Source organism: Oryctolagus cuniculus, chromosome 18, assembly GCF_964237555.1.
Source record: "Oryctolagus cuniculus chromosome 18, mOryCun1.1, whole genome shotgun sequence".
NCBI lineage: Eukaryota > Metazoa > Chordata > Mammalia > Lagomorpha > Leporidae > Oryctolagus > Oryctolagus cuniculus.
In genome coordinates, this window is record NC_091449.1 from 39,561,129 (window position 1) to 39,579,175 (window position 18,047).

At 45.9% G+C, this 18,047-nt stretch overlaps 1 protein-coding gene across 1 annotated transcript in view; it reads right to left on the minus strand.

Moving 5' to 3' along the window:
* LOC100341773 (liver carboxylesterase 1) overlaps positions 1-14,235 on the minus strand; it is a 35,572-nt gene extending 21,337 nt beyond the window's left edge. The window contains exons 1-6 of the mRNA XM_017342231.3: positions 14,139-14,235; positions 11,846-12,050; positions 8,707-8,845; positions 5,640-5,773; positions 2,854-3,007; positions 910-1,014 (exon numbers count right to left, since the gene is read on the minus strand). Of these exons, the coding sequence (XP_017197720.3) occupies positions 910-1,014; positions 2,854-3,007; positions 5,640-5,773; positions 8,707-8,845; positions 11,846-12,050; positions 14,139-14,193 (792 nt within the window). The 5' untranslated portion in view covers positions 14,194-14,235. The remainder of the gene's footprint in view (positions 1-909; positions 1,015-2,853; positions 3,008-5,639; positions 5,774-8,706; positions 8,846-11,845; positions 12,051-14,138) is intronic.
* Between the last annotated feature and the right edge of the window lie 3,812 nt (positions 14,236-18,047).

Sequence of the window (18,047 nt, forward strand, 5' to 3'; positions counted from 1 at the left end):
CCGCCGCGGCTGGCGCGCTGTGGCCGGCGCACCGTGCCTATCCGAAGGCAGGAGCCAGGTGCTTATCCTGGTCTCCCACGGGGTGCAGGGCCCAAGCACTTGGGCCATCCTCCACTGCACTCCCTGGCCACAGCAGAGAGCTGGCCTGGAAGAGGGGCAACTGGGACAGAATCCGGCACCCCAACCGGGACTAGAACCTGCTGTGCCGGCGCCACAAGGCGGAGGATTAGCCTACTGAGCCGTGGCGCCGGCCAATCTGTTCTTCATCCTTACAGTTGAACCTATTCTATACTGTTTTTATGCTTTGATGTGTAGTATTATATAAACAGAACCATACAGCATGCAGCCAAAGCCTGGGTGTAGTAAAATAGAGCATGTAAATAAAGCTACTCTATGTTCCTTTGTAATTAATAAATTTTAGGGGTAAAATTTTTAAAAAAGAGTATTTCTTGAATGAATGAATGAGTGAATGGCCCAGGACCTGATCCCTATCACAAGACTCTCAGGGAAGAAGCAGTCCAGGCCTACATCCTGTAGCACATCCACCATGTCTCAGACCCTGAACATGATCACAGTCTCTGCTCACGTCCACTCAGCACCCTGCCCAGCACACTCACAGGAGAGTGGCCAGTGGACACTGCACTGCACTGGTAGCTCAGCGTCATGTGCTTGAGTCCTAGGCCTGCCCTGCTCCCTTGATGACCTTGGAAAATTGCTGTTGAACTCTGCTGTAGTGGTTGGTTGTAGAATCATTAGGCTGGGGATGGTGTCTCCTTACCCTTCCTGCTCAGTTATTCTCATGTCAGTGATGCTTCAAGGATCTCAGATGGATTCCCCCAGCCAGGAAGAACCCTGAGGATTCCAGAGAGCAGAGCAAAGGGTACAGGAGTTTTCCAGGGTGAGACCTACCTCTGCCAAGGGCTTGACATCCTTCTTGAAGAGGCAAGGAGTGAGGGCCACACCACTCTCAGAAATGGCTCGATGGAAGAGGTTCTTGGCCAGAGGAGATAAAACCTGGGAGGGGAGTGGAGAGGAGGAGAGGTCATGTTCATGGGGAGAGGGTCACTGACATGTTTCTTTTCAAGGCTTCCTCCACTCACTGCTCTGCCCTGGCCAATTTCCCTGGAGACACTGAGAATCAGCAGATACAATGCTCCTTGCCTGGCCTGGCCTATGTCCTGGTTTCCCCTGGACCTAGCTTCCCAAAAAGAACCTGAGCATGATGAAGTCAGAACAGAGAGCAAGGGACATACTATGACAATCAAAACTACCCAGAACACAGATTGGCAACTCCTAGCCACAAATTCTGATTCCCTACTCCCATTACGGAGAATTTATTCTTTTTTTTTTTTTTTTTTACAGGCAGAGTGGACAGTGAGAGAGAGAGACAGAGAGAAAGGTCCTCCCTCACCGCTGGTTCACCCTCCAATGGCTGCAGTGGCCAGCGCACCGCGCCGATCCGATGGCAGGAGCCAGGCACCCATCCTGGTCTCCCATGGGGTGCAGGGCCCAAGCACTTGGGCCATCCTCCACTGCACTCCCGGGGCCACAGCAGAGAGCTGGCCTGGAAGAGGGGCAACCGGGACAGAATCCGGTGCCCTGACCGGGACTAGAACCCGGTGTGCCGGCGCCGCAAGGCAGAGGATTAGCCTATTGAGCCTCAGCGCCGGCCCGAGAATTTATTCTAAGAATAATAATCATGGAGACACAGAGAGATATCTATGAAAGCTCATGCTGTTATTCATGGTAAAAATTAGAAAAACAAACCCCAAGGTTCAAATTCTATGAGATCAGGTAAATAGTTTTTTTTCATATTGGCCACAAAATGCATGTGTACTTTAATGTTTGGGGGAAAAAAATGCATGATAGAACTGCAGAAAAAAATTGTGCAAAAAAGATAGATGATAGAAATAGATGTATAAAGTTATAGATGATATAACAGAAGATAGATACAGATGCTAGACATAGATTACAGATAGATAGCTAAAATGATAGAGATAGATAGATAGACAGAAATTTGAAAGTTGCACAGAAATGTGTAAAAACATCTACATAGCTATTCTTAAGACTGGCATTATTGGTGACATTTCACTTCACTTGGCTTATCTAAGTTCTTCCTATTTTCTACCTTAACAAATATACAAACATGTTCCTTGAGTAGTCAACTCTGAAATAAACATATGTTTGAAAACTACAGTAAAAGGGCAGATCCTCTGCTCAAGTCTGAGGTAACTTTTATCTTCTCTTGGTGTCTCCCCAGCCCCGTTCTCCACACCGCAACATGTCCTGCTCCCAGGTTGTGTCTCCGGCCCACATCCCCTGTCCCATTCCTCCCTGCCCAGCTGCCATCCCTGCTGCCTTTCCCCACCTCCTCCGGCCACCTCATTCCCACAGATAGTTGCCCTCTGTCTGCGGCATGGAAGCCATCAGACCTCCTTAGAGGAAGCCCCTTGTCTGCTCCTGTTGTTCATGTCTTATAGACAAGCCTTCAGATGAGACAATGACATCTCATCCAACTCTGCTTCTCATCTCTACTTATTCATACCTGCCTTCCGAGAGGTGAGTCTTAATGTTATTAGAAAGGAAAGGGAGAAGTGAACCACGGGAGAGGAAGAACGACCCTACTACGGGCTGCAGGAGGTTCTGATATCACCCGAACGTGACACTCCCTGACCCTCCTGAGTGACAAGGACAGTTTGGTCTTTGCTCTCTACCATCTGATGCTGTGCAGAGAACAGGGTCAGACCTGAACCCAGGAAGCAAAGGTGCCCAAGGCTGGATTGATGGGTCTCCAACAGATCCCATCAGTAGCCATCATGCTTGAGGATGGGACCTGGTGCCAGCAACACTTACAAGAACGGAGACACTTTGACCTCCTGCTGACTCTCCAAAGATGGTCACAGAGTGTGGGTTCCCTCCAAAGTTGGCAATGTTGTCCTGGACCCAACGCAGTGCAGCCACCTGGTCCAAGTGACCCCAGTTCCCTCGGCCATGTTCATCTCCTGTGCTGTGAGTGAGAAAACAGGTGGGAGTGGGGAGCACAGGTGTCATGGCAGAGCTCCCAGGACCACAGTAGCCTGGGGACTCCAGTCAGCCTTCCAGAATAAGGCTACTTTCTACATGCCTAACACAGGGTCTTCCCCTGCCTCCCATTTCCACAGCATGGTTTTGTGTAGAGCTCTGCATTCACGCATCTGACAGCTATGAAGTGAGTGTAGCAGTGCTCTAAAACCTAGACAGCGTCTGAGAAAACACAGGCAAAACAGGACACTGAGCTCACGCTGCACAGCACAGATGAATCTAGAATATAATGACATATTGCTTTGGGGACGCATAAAACCAGACACAGGAGGTCACATGACTGGGGAGGCATCTCTGGGGCAGTGGTGTTTGAGTAGGGAGCTGAATACGATGAGCACAAGGATCATGCAGAAGGACCTGCAAGCAGGAGAGGCAACAAGAGCAGAGGGCCTGGGCCCAGTGAATGGAAGTGTGTGAGTAGCAGATACAGCTGGAGAGCGCTGTGGGCCTTGGTGAGGGATTTAATGTTGTTGCAAATATGAAGAATCCCACTGCAGGGTTTTGTACAGAGACATAACACAACTCAGCCTTTTAACAAACGATCTTATATTCTTATAGTACAGCACATTAAGGACAGAGATCCTACATGGGGAGTAAGTGCACAGTCATTCCTGTTGTTGATTTAACAATTGACACTCTTATTTATGACGTCAGTAATCACCCGAGGCACTTGTCATGAGCTGCCAAGGCTATGGAAGCCTCTTGAGTTCACAAACTCTGACCTTATTTAGACAAGGCCATAATCAAAGTGGCAGTTCTCTCCTCTCTTTAGAGAAAGGTACCTCCTTCTTTGATGGCCCGTTCTTTCCACTGGGATCTCACTCACAGAGATCTTTCATTTAGGTCATTTTTTGCCACAGTGTCTTGGCTTTCCATGCCTGAGAAACTCTCATGGGCTTTTTGGCCAGATCCAAATTCCTTACGGGCTGATTCTGAGGTCAGAGTGCTGTTTAGGGTATTTGTCATTCTATAAGTCTGCTGTGTATCCCGCTTCCCATGTTGGGTCGTTCTCTCCTATTTAATTCTATCAATTATTGTTAGCAGACACTGGTCTTATTTATGTTATCCCTCTGACACTTAATTCTATCTTTATAATCAAGTATGAACTTAAACTGATCACTTTAACCAGTAAGATAGCATTGGTACATGCTAACTTAATATATTTGAAAAGTGAAGCCAAGATCGTTTGCAGGCCAACTGGATGTGGCTGGGAGAAGAGTCGAAGCTGCTCACTGGTCTTTATCCTGAGCAAGTAAAGGATGGAGGTGCCACAAGTATGCAGGAGGCCCTGAGAAAAGGAAGGCAAGTTTGTTGGGGAAGCAGCAATGGGAGGCAGTGATTCAGTGTGTTTTTGTGATGAGAGAGACAGCTATAGACATCAGTAGAGGAAGGAGGAGGTCATTGATGACAAGTGTCTGGGTTTCAAAAGGGAGCTCTGGATGCACCACTGCGACCACTCATGGGACTACTAGAGAGGGAGAAGGAGACACCAAGAGGCCTCATGTGCATTGGGAAAGAGGAAGAGAGATCAGTGAAGGGATTGGGAAATAACAGCCCAGGAGGTGGAGGTGGCCAAGGGAACAGAAGAGGAAACATCTCGAAGAGATATGAGTGGTCATCTGTGTCTGTGCCAATAAGGCGTAATGTGGGCTGAAAGCTGAAGGAGGCCGTTGGTGAAATGGACGCTAGGAGTCAGGTGACATGGACAATTCTGCCTGGGGTGGGCATAGGAGAGACAGGGAAGAAGGTGGTGGGCCAGGATGTCATAGCAGTTTTGCCCCAGTGGGAAGCAGAGGCACCAGCCATGCATGAAAGGGCTGTGAAGCTTCAGTAAAGATGATAGATCCGGGTCGTGACTGGGCTGGGGTGGCTAAGTGACAGGCAGACCTGAGCCTCTCCTGCTGCTCTGTGGTCTTCCCCTTGGTGAACATCTCCTCTGCCCACAACTAACTCGTCACCTGGCAGGGGCAGATGTTCTGGGCCAGGGGCACTCAGAAAAGGTTCCCAGCAATTGTGCTCTGCAGATAACCAGTCATGTGCTCCTGGAGACCTACTGTAGAAGGTTCTAACCTTGACTCCTGCATGTGCCAGCTTCCAAACGACACAGAGTCCTCTAGGGAGTATTATTCATGAGGTCAGATACTCCTCCCATTGCTTCATGCAATTGCCTCCAAGAGCCTGCCCTCTGCTTCATCTCCCATGAGAAGACGTGTGAATGTTTAACTGCTGTGCTGTGTGCTGACATCACAGGAGAATGCAGTGTGCAAGGGCACCACAAGTGGAATGGAGGTGAGTTTTACTTAAGAGGTAACATGTGGGCTGGGCCTTGCAAAATGAACAGGAAATTTGTGGGATACAGTAAACATTCCAGGCAGAGGAAGAAACTCAAGGACACATGTTTCCAGGGAATGTGAAGGTAGAAAGGGCCCAATTAGGAAGGCATTTGCTTTCCTCATTAAGGAACATAGAAATGTCCTATTGAGGGCACACATGACCAATGCTGGCTCCGAGTTTTCTCTGTGGGGCCAATGCGCAGTGAGTAAAGTCCAATAACTTACCTGAAGAATCCCCAGATGCCCAAGCGGTACTGAATGGTCACCACCACCACGTTTTCATAGGCAGAGATGGCCAGGCCATCACAGTTGGACGCCGCACCCGTCAACAGACCACCTCCGTGGATCCACACCATCACCTGCACAGGGAGGAGGAAAACATACTCTTTGTAAGAAGCAGAGCAGGGAATGACTTGAGAGGTTGTCTGATTTGGTCACCTACCTCTTGGGCAGGAAGGCTGTTCCCCATTGTCTACTAGTGCCCAACAAAGTTGCAAAAAACAGTCTTTCTCCTCCTCTAGCTCTCCCAGGTTGGGCCAAGGCAAACATGTGACTCACTGCATCCTGATTACCATTTCCTTTCTCCCCAACCCCAGGGCCATCTCCACCCAAGGCTCTTCAAACTGAGAACATCATCATGGGAACAGCAAAAGCCTAGGATTTCTGTTCCCACCAACACTCCCATCATCTTCATGCGGACACTGTTCATCTAGCTCAACATACGCATGAGAGAGTCCTTTTATTATCGGTCTTAAGAAGTTCATGGACAATGCATATTATGTAAAAATTATGCATGGGGAGCCTGCGCTGGGGCATAGCCGGTAAAGCTGCTGCCTGCAGTGCTGGCATCCCATATGGGTGCTGGTTCGAGTCCCTGCTGCTCCACTTCTGATCCAGCTCTCTGCTATGGCCTGGGAAAGCAGTGGAAGATGGCCCAAGTCCTTGGGTCCCTGCACCCATGTGGGAGATCTGGAAGAAGCTCCTGGCTTCTGGCTTCGGATTGGTGCAGCTCCAGCCATTGCAGCCAACTGGAGAGAGAACCAACGAATGGAAGATTTCTCCCTGCCTCTGCCTCTTTCTCTCTTTGTAACTCTGACTTTCAAATAAGTAAATAAATCTTTAAAAAATTATGCATGGATTTTTATTTTTTACATGCAAATAAACATCTGTTAAACTCAATTTCCGTGAACTTTTTGAAGTACTATTTTTCCAGCTTCATCTCAGCAAACTCTTCTATTTTAAAATAAACTTGTGTGTAGAAGCACACATCCCCAGTGAAGTCCTTCCTAATATGTCTCTCCTCTGCCTCCTTAGCCTTCCAAATCCTGTGTACATTCCAGTGCCAGCCTGAAAGCCACTTCCTACACAAAGTCTTCAATCATTGTTATCTGAGAACCTACTATGTATGAGTCAGGGATTGTGACAAAAACTTAAGACAAGAATGGATATTATATCCATGATTCATGGAGTGTGCATTTGACATGCATACACAGCAGGAAAGCAAGATTTGGTTAAAATGACAGCATCAAAGGAACATTGTTAATAAAATCAAAAAGAACTCCTAACGTGAACTATGTATCAAGTACTGTTGTAATCAATTCAAAATAAGCTATCCATGAAATAAGTAGTAACACTGGACAGACAGGAAAACTGAGGCACTTCGTCTGCCCAAAGTCTCAGATCTAACAGGAGGTTGAAGATGGACTTGGACCAGGGTAGTCCAGCTCACTACAGCCCATGGCCACAGTGCAGTCAGTTGGCTGTTAGGTCAGGAGTAAGATCCTCCCTCCTGGTTCTAGCTAACCTCTCACAAATGCTTGATTTATGGACTTAGCCTGGTGCTGAGACACCGCTTGTTAGTCACCATTGAATACTCAGGTGTAATTATTCCAGTTTGAGGAAACAGGCTGAAAGAAGTTAAGAAATGGCCCAAATCTCTAGCTTGTCAAAGGGAGAACCAGAATGAAATCAGACTCTGCAGTTCTCAAGTCTTGTGGCCCTAAGTAGAAATTTTCCTGCCAGGAGGTATTGTGAGCACCTGTTTCTCCTTTACCTCTAATCCGTGCCTCCAAGGCAGGAATTGATTATGGGCTGAGACTACAGCCAGTCATCAATTATATGGTGAAGAAGTTACCATGTCTCTGTGCAGCCCAGTTGGCAAGGTCCATGAAGGCAAAAGTTGCATCATAATTGTTTTATGTTCCTCCTTTCCACTAATCTCAAATCTCTCTCTCTCTCTCTCTCTCTCTCTCTCTCTCTGTCTTCTCTTTCCTTTCTCTCCAGGTGTGTGTGTGGGGGGGGGGGATACTGAATATACAATAGATGCATAAATGAATGAATGAGTGAATGAAATTTTGTCCACCGCTCCATAGGTCACCATGGGTCATCTTCTAGTGTAGTATAGGCCTTTCTCACCCCAGACACTAGGCCAGAAATGTCTCTGAGAGACTGACTGCATGCTGACGTCCCTCCCTCTTTGACCCCAGGGACTGCCTCCTTTTCCCACAGACCTTGGTTGCATCCTCTCGAATTTGTAACTGGTAGCCTGCCTCGTATCTGACCCTTCACTTACTTGGGAAATGCTGACTCACTAAGTCATCAGCCTGTGCCAAAGACAATTAGAGAGGCAAATTAGCTGCAATTAAATGCTGAATGATTTACAAAACGCAAAAGAAAGAGCTTTTGAAATTGCCCCATGCTCGGTCTCCCACACCTCTGTCAAGGGACAGCAGAAGTTGTCACAGACGGATCTTTCTGTGCAGCCTGGCAGGTGAAGAAGGTCATACACAGACGTGATTCTCTAGACCAGGTCAGGGTGCCTATTTAAAGATCAGATGTCCAGAGCTCTTGTACTGCCAACCATATGGTGGGAACTCTCTTACCCCATCTGGGCCTCAGTTTCTCTATTTGTAGAGTAAAAGTTGTGTTGTTGACTTTTCTCTGAGAGTCAACTCTAACTTAATTGGAAATTATGTCTTTGCTGCTGTGAGCATCTGATTCTTAAACTAGCAATGAAGAATAATCATTCTTGTTCCTTTAGTAGCATGTAAGAATTAGGAAAAATTAAGATGTGCATTAAAGATGTACTGCAAACCCCTCAGAGGTCCTGTGTCATCAGGGGAAAACTGAGACATGAAAAACTGGTGCTTCCTGTGTTCAGAGGATGCTCAGGGACACCTGAAACAGACACAGCCCATGATGCCACCAACCCACACTGCCTTTATCCTCCTCCAGTCTGCACCAGACGATCCCAGATGCTGGGACTTGCATGCATAGGGGTTCCCATGCTTACCGGCAGCCTGCTTTTCTTCATCAAGTTGGGAGTGTAAACATTTAGGTAAAGGCAGTCTTCAGAAATTTTGAGAGATACATTCTCCCGGACATTGAGCCCTGGAATCAGTGAAGAATCCTCAGTTGTGGTTTGAGAGCACCTGGGGAGGACAGTATCACTGAGTAGAACCATATGTGACCAAAGTGTTTCCTGGGGCAGAACCTTGGACTGGGAGGCTCAAAGCTGTAAATGGATTTACTGTCACAAGACTCAAGACACTGGAACAGGTGGGGATTACCTGAGGAATCTAGATGGGTGCCCAGAACACAATAAAGTCTCCCAGTACCATGCAGGGTGAGAATGCCTCAGCACCATTCTTCTTCCAAGAGCTGTTGGATGCCCTGACCCAGGAGAGGAGGCTGCCTATACACTGCCCTGCCTGGAACATGGCGTTTCCTACACTCCCCGGATCTGGCCTCACCTTTACATGGAATGCAGGGTGACCATGTTTTAGACCATGGAAAGCCTCCGTAAACCAGGAGAAGTCCCCAATGTGGCAGACATTTAGGGACTGCATCAGGTCAGCAATGACGTCTTTGTGGGACAACCTCAGGAGAACTGCACAGAAGTCTTGCCTTAGCCACTGATTTTCTGGGTGACCTTGAGTGAGTTCCTTTCACGTGTGAGAGTGAATGTGCCATGTCTATATGAGGGGAGAGACTTCTCTAAGGGTATGAAGGTGTGGATGCTAAGATTCCATCATCACTTCATCTCAGACCAGGACTGTAATTTGCCTGATGACAGATCTCAGAGATCAACACAGATTACAGATTACAGATTACACTTGGTGACAGTGATTGTGGACTCTCAGTGTGTCAGGTCCTGTTTTTAGAGAATATCCCCAAGGTCACATAGACAGGAAGGTCAATATTATGTGGTACTTGCATATCCAAGTACATTATAAGCACCATGTCCTAATCTCTGGGTACCCAGAAGGCAGGCATCTCTGCCCTCAGAACACAGCTGGGATAACTGAGGCCCCCAAAAACAAGGAGGACACAGCTGTCAGGGGCCAGAATGACAGCAGCCAAGATGACATCTGTTTTCCATCCTGGGAACTGTTTCTCTAGGTCACCAAGATCATTCAACCCAGCCATACCACTCCTTGGAATTTACCCAAAGGAAATGAAATTGGCAAACAAAAAAGCTGTCTGCACATTAATATTTATTGCAGCTCAATTCACAATAGCTAAGACCTGGAACCAACCCAAATGCCCATCAACAGTAGACAGGATAAAGAAATTATGGGACATGTACTCTATAGAATACTATACAGCAATCAAAAACAATGAAACCCGGTCATTTGCAACAAGATGGAGGAATCTGGAAAACATCATGCTGAGTGAATTAAGCCAGTCCCAAAGGGACAAATATATGTTCTCCCTGATTGGCAACAACTAACTAAGCACCAAAGGGGAAACTTGTTGAAGTGAAATGGACACTATGAGAAACAGTGACTTGTTCAGCTCTTGTCCTGACTGTTGATGTACAATGTAATACTTTATCCATTTTAGTATATTTTTTTTGTTCTAGTACTATTGGTTGAACTCTGTAATTAACACACAATTATTCTTAGGTGTTTAAATTTTAACTGAAAAGTGATCCCTGTTAGGAATTTGGAAAGCATTATGCTGAGTGAAATAAGCCAGTCCCAAAGGGACAAATATATGTTCTCCCTGATCACTGACAACTAACTGAGCACCAAAAAGGAAACCTGTTAAAGTGAAATGAACACTATGAGAAATGGTGACTTGATCAGCCCTTGCCCTGACTGTTGATGAACAACATAATACATTATTCCTCTTAGTATTTTTTTGTTTGTTCTACTTAATACTTTTGGTTGAATACTGTAATCAATACACAGTTATTCTTAAGTGTTGAAACTTAACTGAAAAGTGATCGCTGTTAACTATAAGAGTGGGAATAAGAGAGGGAAGAGATGTGCAATTCGGGACATGCTCAAGCTGACTTGACCCAAACGGGGCATAATATTCTTTAAAAATGAAATCCAGATAGCAAAAAATATAAACAGGTTTCAACTTCACTAGTATACAAATAAAATTATAATTATACTTAATATTTGTATTATTTATTATTATTATGCTATGCCTATTTAATAGCCAAAATTCATTTTTAAAAACCTTGTGGGGGCTGGCGCCATGGCACAGTAGGTTAATCCTTCGCCTGTGGTGCCAGCATCCCAAATGGGCGCAGTTTCTAGTCCTGGCTGCCCCTCTTCCAGTCCAGCTCTCTGCTATACCCTGGGAAAGCAGTAGAAGATGGCCCAAGTCCTTGGGCCCCTGCACCCACGTGGGAGACTAGGAAGAAGCACCTGGCTCCTGGCTTCAGATCAGCACAACTCCTGCTGTTGCAGACATTTGGGGAGTGAACCAATGGAAGGAAGACATTTCTCTCTGTCTCTCCCTTTCACTGTCTGTAACGCTAACTTTCAAATAAAATAAATAAAATCTTAAAAAAAGAATCTTGCGTTCTGTGGAGACTTTTTACATATTGATGGTAAAAATAGGGCTTTTAACTAAGTTGTCCATGGGAACATGGGCACGCCCACCATTGCTACACTCAGAATTAGGTTCTTGACACACCTGGGAATATGAACCTAACAAGTAAAAACTCAAATATGCCCACACCCACACATACCCTCACACACCCACTCCCTCAACTATGCCTGGGTTTGAAGATAGGCGATTAGTTAAGATCATATCTTTTCATCTCTCTTATCTGTTCAACTTTTGTCCAAAGACTGTGTGCAAGCATATTACCTAATTCATGACTGAATTTGTGTAATGTTTATTATCTCTCCCCCACTGCTGAGAGGCAAGCTCTATGAAAGTAATATTCTTTGTTCTGTTCACCAATGGATTCCAAGAATCCAGAACATGCCTAGCACATAGTAGGTGCTCAATAAATGTGCATTGAATAAAGGAGTCTAGAGTGCTGTATGAATTTAGGACTGTTTTTAAGTTCTACAATATTCTTGGAGACCCTAGAACAAAGTGTAAGCCAACCAGAGGGTTGCCTTGACTCCTTCCTGCAGCATCTCCCCTGAAAGATGCCAGTGCCAGCCCCGTGCACAGCTTACATGGGAGGGTAGGAGGTGGTGTTCTTCACATAGCTCCATGGCTCTGCAGGCTGTGGCGGCGCAAACCTCAGGGATCCAAGAGGGGGTTTGGCGAAAGGGATTCCCAGGAAGACGGCCACGGGCTGTGCAACTCCTTCTAAGCTGACGAACTTCCCCAGGACTTTGCCATGTTTGGTGTCTATCACAGGTGGTGCGGATGGGTGCCCTAGGGACATGGAAAGGAAGTGAGGACACGTCAGAGGAGGAAGATTTGGCCTGAACTCCAGGGAGGTTTCTCCATGTTGTACAGGTGGCTTTTATCTGTGTAAGGTGATGCTGCAGGACATGGACCCTTCAAGACTGGAAGACATCAGGTGAGGTGCAAAGAGGATCATGCACCTGAAGGAGAAGGTGCACTCCCGGGTGTCCATGACTTCCTGGAGGATTCCAGTGTGAGACACAAGACAAAGAGTCAATGAGAAAACTCGGGGACAGCGACAGTGAGACTAGGAACCTCCACTCGAGAAATGGGGGGAGGATATTACCACATCCGGGAAGCCCAGGGACGGGGAGAGGGTGTCCAGGAGGTTGAGTGCAGCAAAGGGGTGAAGGATTCTACTGCATGTGGCCTGCACTGGCTCGATGAGAACCTTCAGCAGAGATGACGGGTCAGCACCCAAATTCCCAAGCAGGAAAGAGTGGGCAAGCAGGTGAGTGACATAAGCAGGAATAGTAACAGCAGCACTTACCACTTAGGTACACGGAGGGTGTACACTGGGAGCACTGACTCGGGGCAACACATGCATTCCAACTCTTTTCTATTAATCATGAAAAAAGCCTTGCTAGTTCGTTTTCATCCTCATTTTACAGGTGAGGAAACAAAGAAATGAAAAACTGATTTGTATTTCTAAAATGGGAATGCGGAGGCATTGCCAGTGAGTAACCAGTAACAAAGGAAAGTTCCACTCCAAATTTGGGTTCTTACATGTTCCATTCTAACACTCAGACCCAGGTCTTTCGCAGTGTCTCACTGCCCCAGAGAAGATAAAACACAGACAGGGTCTGGGCTCTCAGGGCACTCAGGGCCACAACACTGGCTCTGGATTCAGGAAGCAGAGATAGCCCAGGGCATGGTGTTCCAGGCGGCCTGGGGCAGGTTCCTTTCCCTCTCCGAGTCTCCGCTTCTCCTGTAGAAACTGTAGAAGGGCACAGGTGCATGTTGAGATGCTCACTGCGTCCCTGTGCTCACCATTCTCTGTGTTGGGTGCTTTGATCTTGCTGACTCTAGAGAAATTGTCTGTCCCAGGGCCCAACCAATTCAGGGTCCACACCCCAGGCAGGCTCTCACACTCCAGGCTTCTGCTCCCCATGACCTTGATCACCCCTGAGCCAGCCACTAGACAAATAAGGACAAATTCTGTGTCAGGAGTCCCCTGAAATGGCTCACACTAGACAAGCTTAGCCTGCTTGCCCTCCTGTCTCTTCCAGGGGAAACCAGAGTGAGGTCTCTTGTCACCATCACCCACCTACTTACTACCCTAGTGCTTTCCCTTGAGTCTGGGCCATAATCTGAAATGACGAAATCCTAAAAGATCAAAAATCCCTAAAGCTGTAAAAATTCCCTTTTTTTCTATTGCAATAGGCTTCTGGTCAGTTGGCTTGACAGTAACTCCAATTTTCTGTTAGTACAAGCACACTGCATTTTACAACAACCCTGTTCTCTCTCCATCCCTTGTCCTCTCCTCTACATCAGGCACCATCCTAAGTGCTTTGGAAACCCCACCTCCAGCCTCTCCACCATCCACTGAGGAATGGACTACCAACATCCCTACTTCATAGACACAACAACTGAGGCACAGACAGCTGAATACCTTGCCTAAGGACACACAGAAAGAAGTGCTGAGGAAGATTCAAGCCCATGCCCCACACCCTCTGGCTCCAGAGGAGATAATTTTAATAGTCTGCTAAGTCATTCTGCATGATGCGGCCATATCAGGACTCATAACCAAAGAGAAAATAAGCTGTGCTCTCTTAATTCCTCATGTGTGAGGTTTGAGAAAGCTCATTGTCCTCCTGTGCATGGTCCAGGCTGTGACCCCTGAGTTTTGCTCCTCCCCTGCAACTCTGCTCAGAACCACCATGGCTGCCTGGGCTCACCTGCTTGAAGTCAAAGCCCAAGTCCAGAGGGTGCACACTGATACAGAACCAGACCTGTCAGGCCTTTGCCCTCTGTGCACCTCCATTCAGCTTCACCCAGGAAGAGGATTTCTAAGTGTGCATCCTCCCCCAAAATTTGTGGTTCAGGAGGACTCACCCCAAGCTGTGGAAGCAGCAAGAGAGGCCAGAACCAGAGCGCAGAGCCACATCATGGAAGGATTTCAGCTGCTGGAACCAGCAAGCTCTCCCTGCTTCTTATAGGAGTTCAGCCAGGCACCTAGAGCACAACCCTTGCCCCTGAGTCTCCACCCCCAGAGCCAGATGCCACACATTTGTCAAACCTCTTGATACTGAAGGGTTTCTCATTGTAGATCTCTGACTTGGGGCTCTGTGACCTTCCCAAAGTCAGGCAAAGGGCAGCTTTGATTTGGAGTCCTCAGAATAAGCTTGAACATTTTTTAGAGCCATTCACACAGTCCTGTAGCTGCTCAGCTGGGTGACTTAGAACACATCTCTTAACGTCCCTCAGATTGTAGTTCCTAGAATCTGGACTGTAAAGTTTGGAAGCCATGTTAAGTTTTAGCCAGTCCCCACATTAGTGTTATAATGTTCCTGCCCAGTGATCCAATCTCCTGACCCACACCTCTGGGACTGGATGGCTTTACAGTCAAAATCTATAAAGCACTTAAAGAAGGATTGACCACAATTCTTATCTATTGTTAAAAAATAAAAAGTAAACTAGCCAAACTCTTTTTATGAGGTCAATATTACCCTGAAACCATAACCAGACAATGACACAACAGAAAAAGAAAACTACAATATCACTGAATGCAAGTATCCTCAACAAAATACCAGCAAACTTAATTCAACAGCACATCAACAAGATCAAATACAGTGGTCAGATGAGATTTATCCTGGGAATGTAAGAATGGCTCAACATATACAAATGTAGTACAACCCATCAGTAGACTGAAGAATGAAGACCATATGATCATCTCAATATATACAGAAAAAATCTACAATGAAATCCAACATCCCTTCATGATAAAAGAAAAAAAAAATAACTCAGAGGGGTGGGCATTGGGGCACCAACAATGATTTAAATCCCACTTGTTATGCCCACATTCCACATCAGAGTGTGTGGTTCACATCATAGCTGCTATGATTCTGATTCAGCTTCCTGCAGCATGCAAATGATCACCCAAGAAGTTGGACCCCTGACGCTCACATGAAAAAACCTGGATGGAGTTTCTGGCTCCAGGCTTCAGCGTGGTTCAGCCCTGGCTGTTGTGGACATTGGAGGAATGGACCAGTGGTTGGAAGATCTCCCTAGATCTCTCTTTAACTCTCTCTGCTTATCACTTTGCCTTGCAAGTAGAAGAAAATAAACACTTTAAAAAGAAGAGGGGCTGACATTGTGGTGTAGTGGGGTAAGCTACTATGATTGCCATTTCCCATAGGATCACTGGTTTAAGTCTAGCCTGCCTCACTTTCCATCTAGCTCCCTAATAATGCCCCTGGGAAAGCAGTGGAAGATGGACCAAATACCTGGGCCCCTGCCACCCATGTGGGAGACTAGATAGAATTCCAGGCTCCTGGCTTCAGCCTGGTTCAGCCCCAGCTGTTGCAGCTATTTGAGAAGTGAACCAGTGGTTGGAATATTTCTCTCCCTCCCTCCCTCTCTCTCTGTTTCCCTCCCTCTCTCTCTCTCTCTCTCTCTCTCTCTCTCTCTCTCTGTGTGTGTCTGTCCGTCTCTCTCTCTCTCTCTCTCTGTATATGTATGTGTGTGTGTCTATGTCTGTGTGTGTGTTTCAAGTAGATGAAAATAAACATTTAAAAAAACTGAGCAAAATAATTATGGAAGAAACATGCCTAAACAGAAAAGGCTACAATTGACAAATTCGGAATCAAGATCAGACTGGATAGAGAAAACCTGAAGATGTTTCCTCTGAGATCTAGAAGAAGATATGAATGTCCATGTTCAACATTCTTATTTAACACAGTATTGGAAGTTGTAGCAAGAGTAATTAGGGGATAGTGTTGTGGCATAGCGGGTTAAGCTACTGTCTGTGGCACCAGCAATCTGTATGGGTGTCAGTTCATGTCCTAGCTGATTCACTTCCAATCCATGAATATGTGGCCTTTTGGCTCACAGAGGACCCAGCAAGAATAAACAGCATGAGATTCTTCATAAAGCTGCATAGCACAAATGTTTTCCTAAACCCCAAGCGCTATTGATGCTGGCCCTCAGCTCTCATGTCAGGTCATGGGGGAATGAAACCTCCAGGATACCTCGTGGGCTAGCTGGAAACTGACACACAGTGCTATTCCTTTTGAGATCCCCAAATTTGATTCTCACATTAGAAGGTCACTGATGGTAGAGGTGAGGAGGGGAGGATTAAATCTCTGGAATGCCTCATGGGTTGTCAGCAGCTGAAAGTAGGTCTATTCTGTTTCTAACTGTCCTCCCATTGAAAAAGACCAGGAGCACATCAGTGATGGGTACAAGCTTGGGTGAGGGTGGGATGCTTCAGTTCACAGTTCCCCTCTAGCCCATCAACCAGGCCTACAGTGTTTTCAGGCAACGCACATAAAAATATAATTTTACAGACCCATAATGTGCACAGCAAGATATGCAGATTCAAAGCAGATACTCAGATTGTACCAATGGAATTGGCAAGGATTTTCACCAATTCTCTTTGAGTGGTAATGCCAAGTATTATCAAAAGTATGAAAACCAAGGAACTTCCATCACTGATGGAGGTGATAAATTAGTAAAAGCTTTCTTAGGGGAAGTAAGGCAAAATGTATGCTAACTCTTAAATGGGGTAACCCACTGTCCTGGCTATTTCTATGGCCATGCTCTTTATTTTCTCCATTCTGATGCTTTGCTGACCCTGGAGGGACTGCCCCACCCAGGATTAGCTCGTTCCTAGATAGAGTAAAACATTTACTGTGAACTTGCCTTTCATATATAGCTCAACAAATCCAGAACCCATACCCTTAACCATTTCTTATCAGCCTCTCACTCTATGGATTAAGAATCACCTGCCTTAATCACCCCAGGGCCAGGTTCTGAATGGAATAGCCTCAGAGTCCAATGCAGTTATTCAGAATACCCCATCCTAAACCACTTACTCCACCTTGCCTCTCCCTTGCCATGGAAACTTCAATAAATGTACTTGCCTAGATTCCTCAAACAACACCTTCTGACTGAGCTTAGTGCTTCTCCATGTGGCTCCCACTCCTTACAGCCTGGAATGGCCCCTCCTCTAGGAATCTGTAACCAACTGTCTTCTCAATGGCAGTCTTACCCTCATTTGCTGGTTTGCCATGCATAAATAATAACACTGTTCTCTAGGAATAATTCCAAAAAAGCTCATAAATATACATATCAAATATTCACTTGAGTGAATCTGACAAAGCAAAATATACAAAATAATTTGAATGCCCCCAAACGGTAAATGATTAAATAATCCATTTAATATTCCTACCATTTGATGCAATGTAGAAAAATAATGCTTTGAAACATTTATGTAAGAAAAAGCAGTTCACCACTGCCTGTGAAAGAAGACCCAGGCAATTTATATTCCCCCCACCAAGTTCTTTTGAAAGGCCTAAAATAAGGTCTTTAAAGCTACAAACCCACATGTACACACAGATGGGGAGGGACCAGTTTGGAAGATGGAAGTTCACAGAGCAATGAGAACCATTGTGGAACACAGAAAGCAAAAAGCTGTATAGTTCTGCATATATTCCTATGGACTTACTTCTAAGGGTACAGTTTAAAATCTTGCCACAAGACCCCAAATCCCATTAATCTGGGTGGTAAAAATGCTATCTTAAGTGTTAAAGTGACCATACTAAGTGTTAAAATGATCATATAGATAAGATTAAGTGTTAAAGAAAACATCAATAAGATCAAATGCCTGGTATTAAAAATAGATATAACTAAAAAGGAGAGAGTGCTTCAACGTGTGAGGCTATCCACATAGTAGGCTCATAGAATGACAACTGCTTTAAACAGAACTCTGACCTTAGATTCAGCCCTTAAGGCATTCTGGTT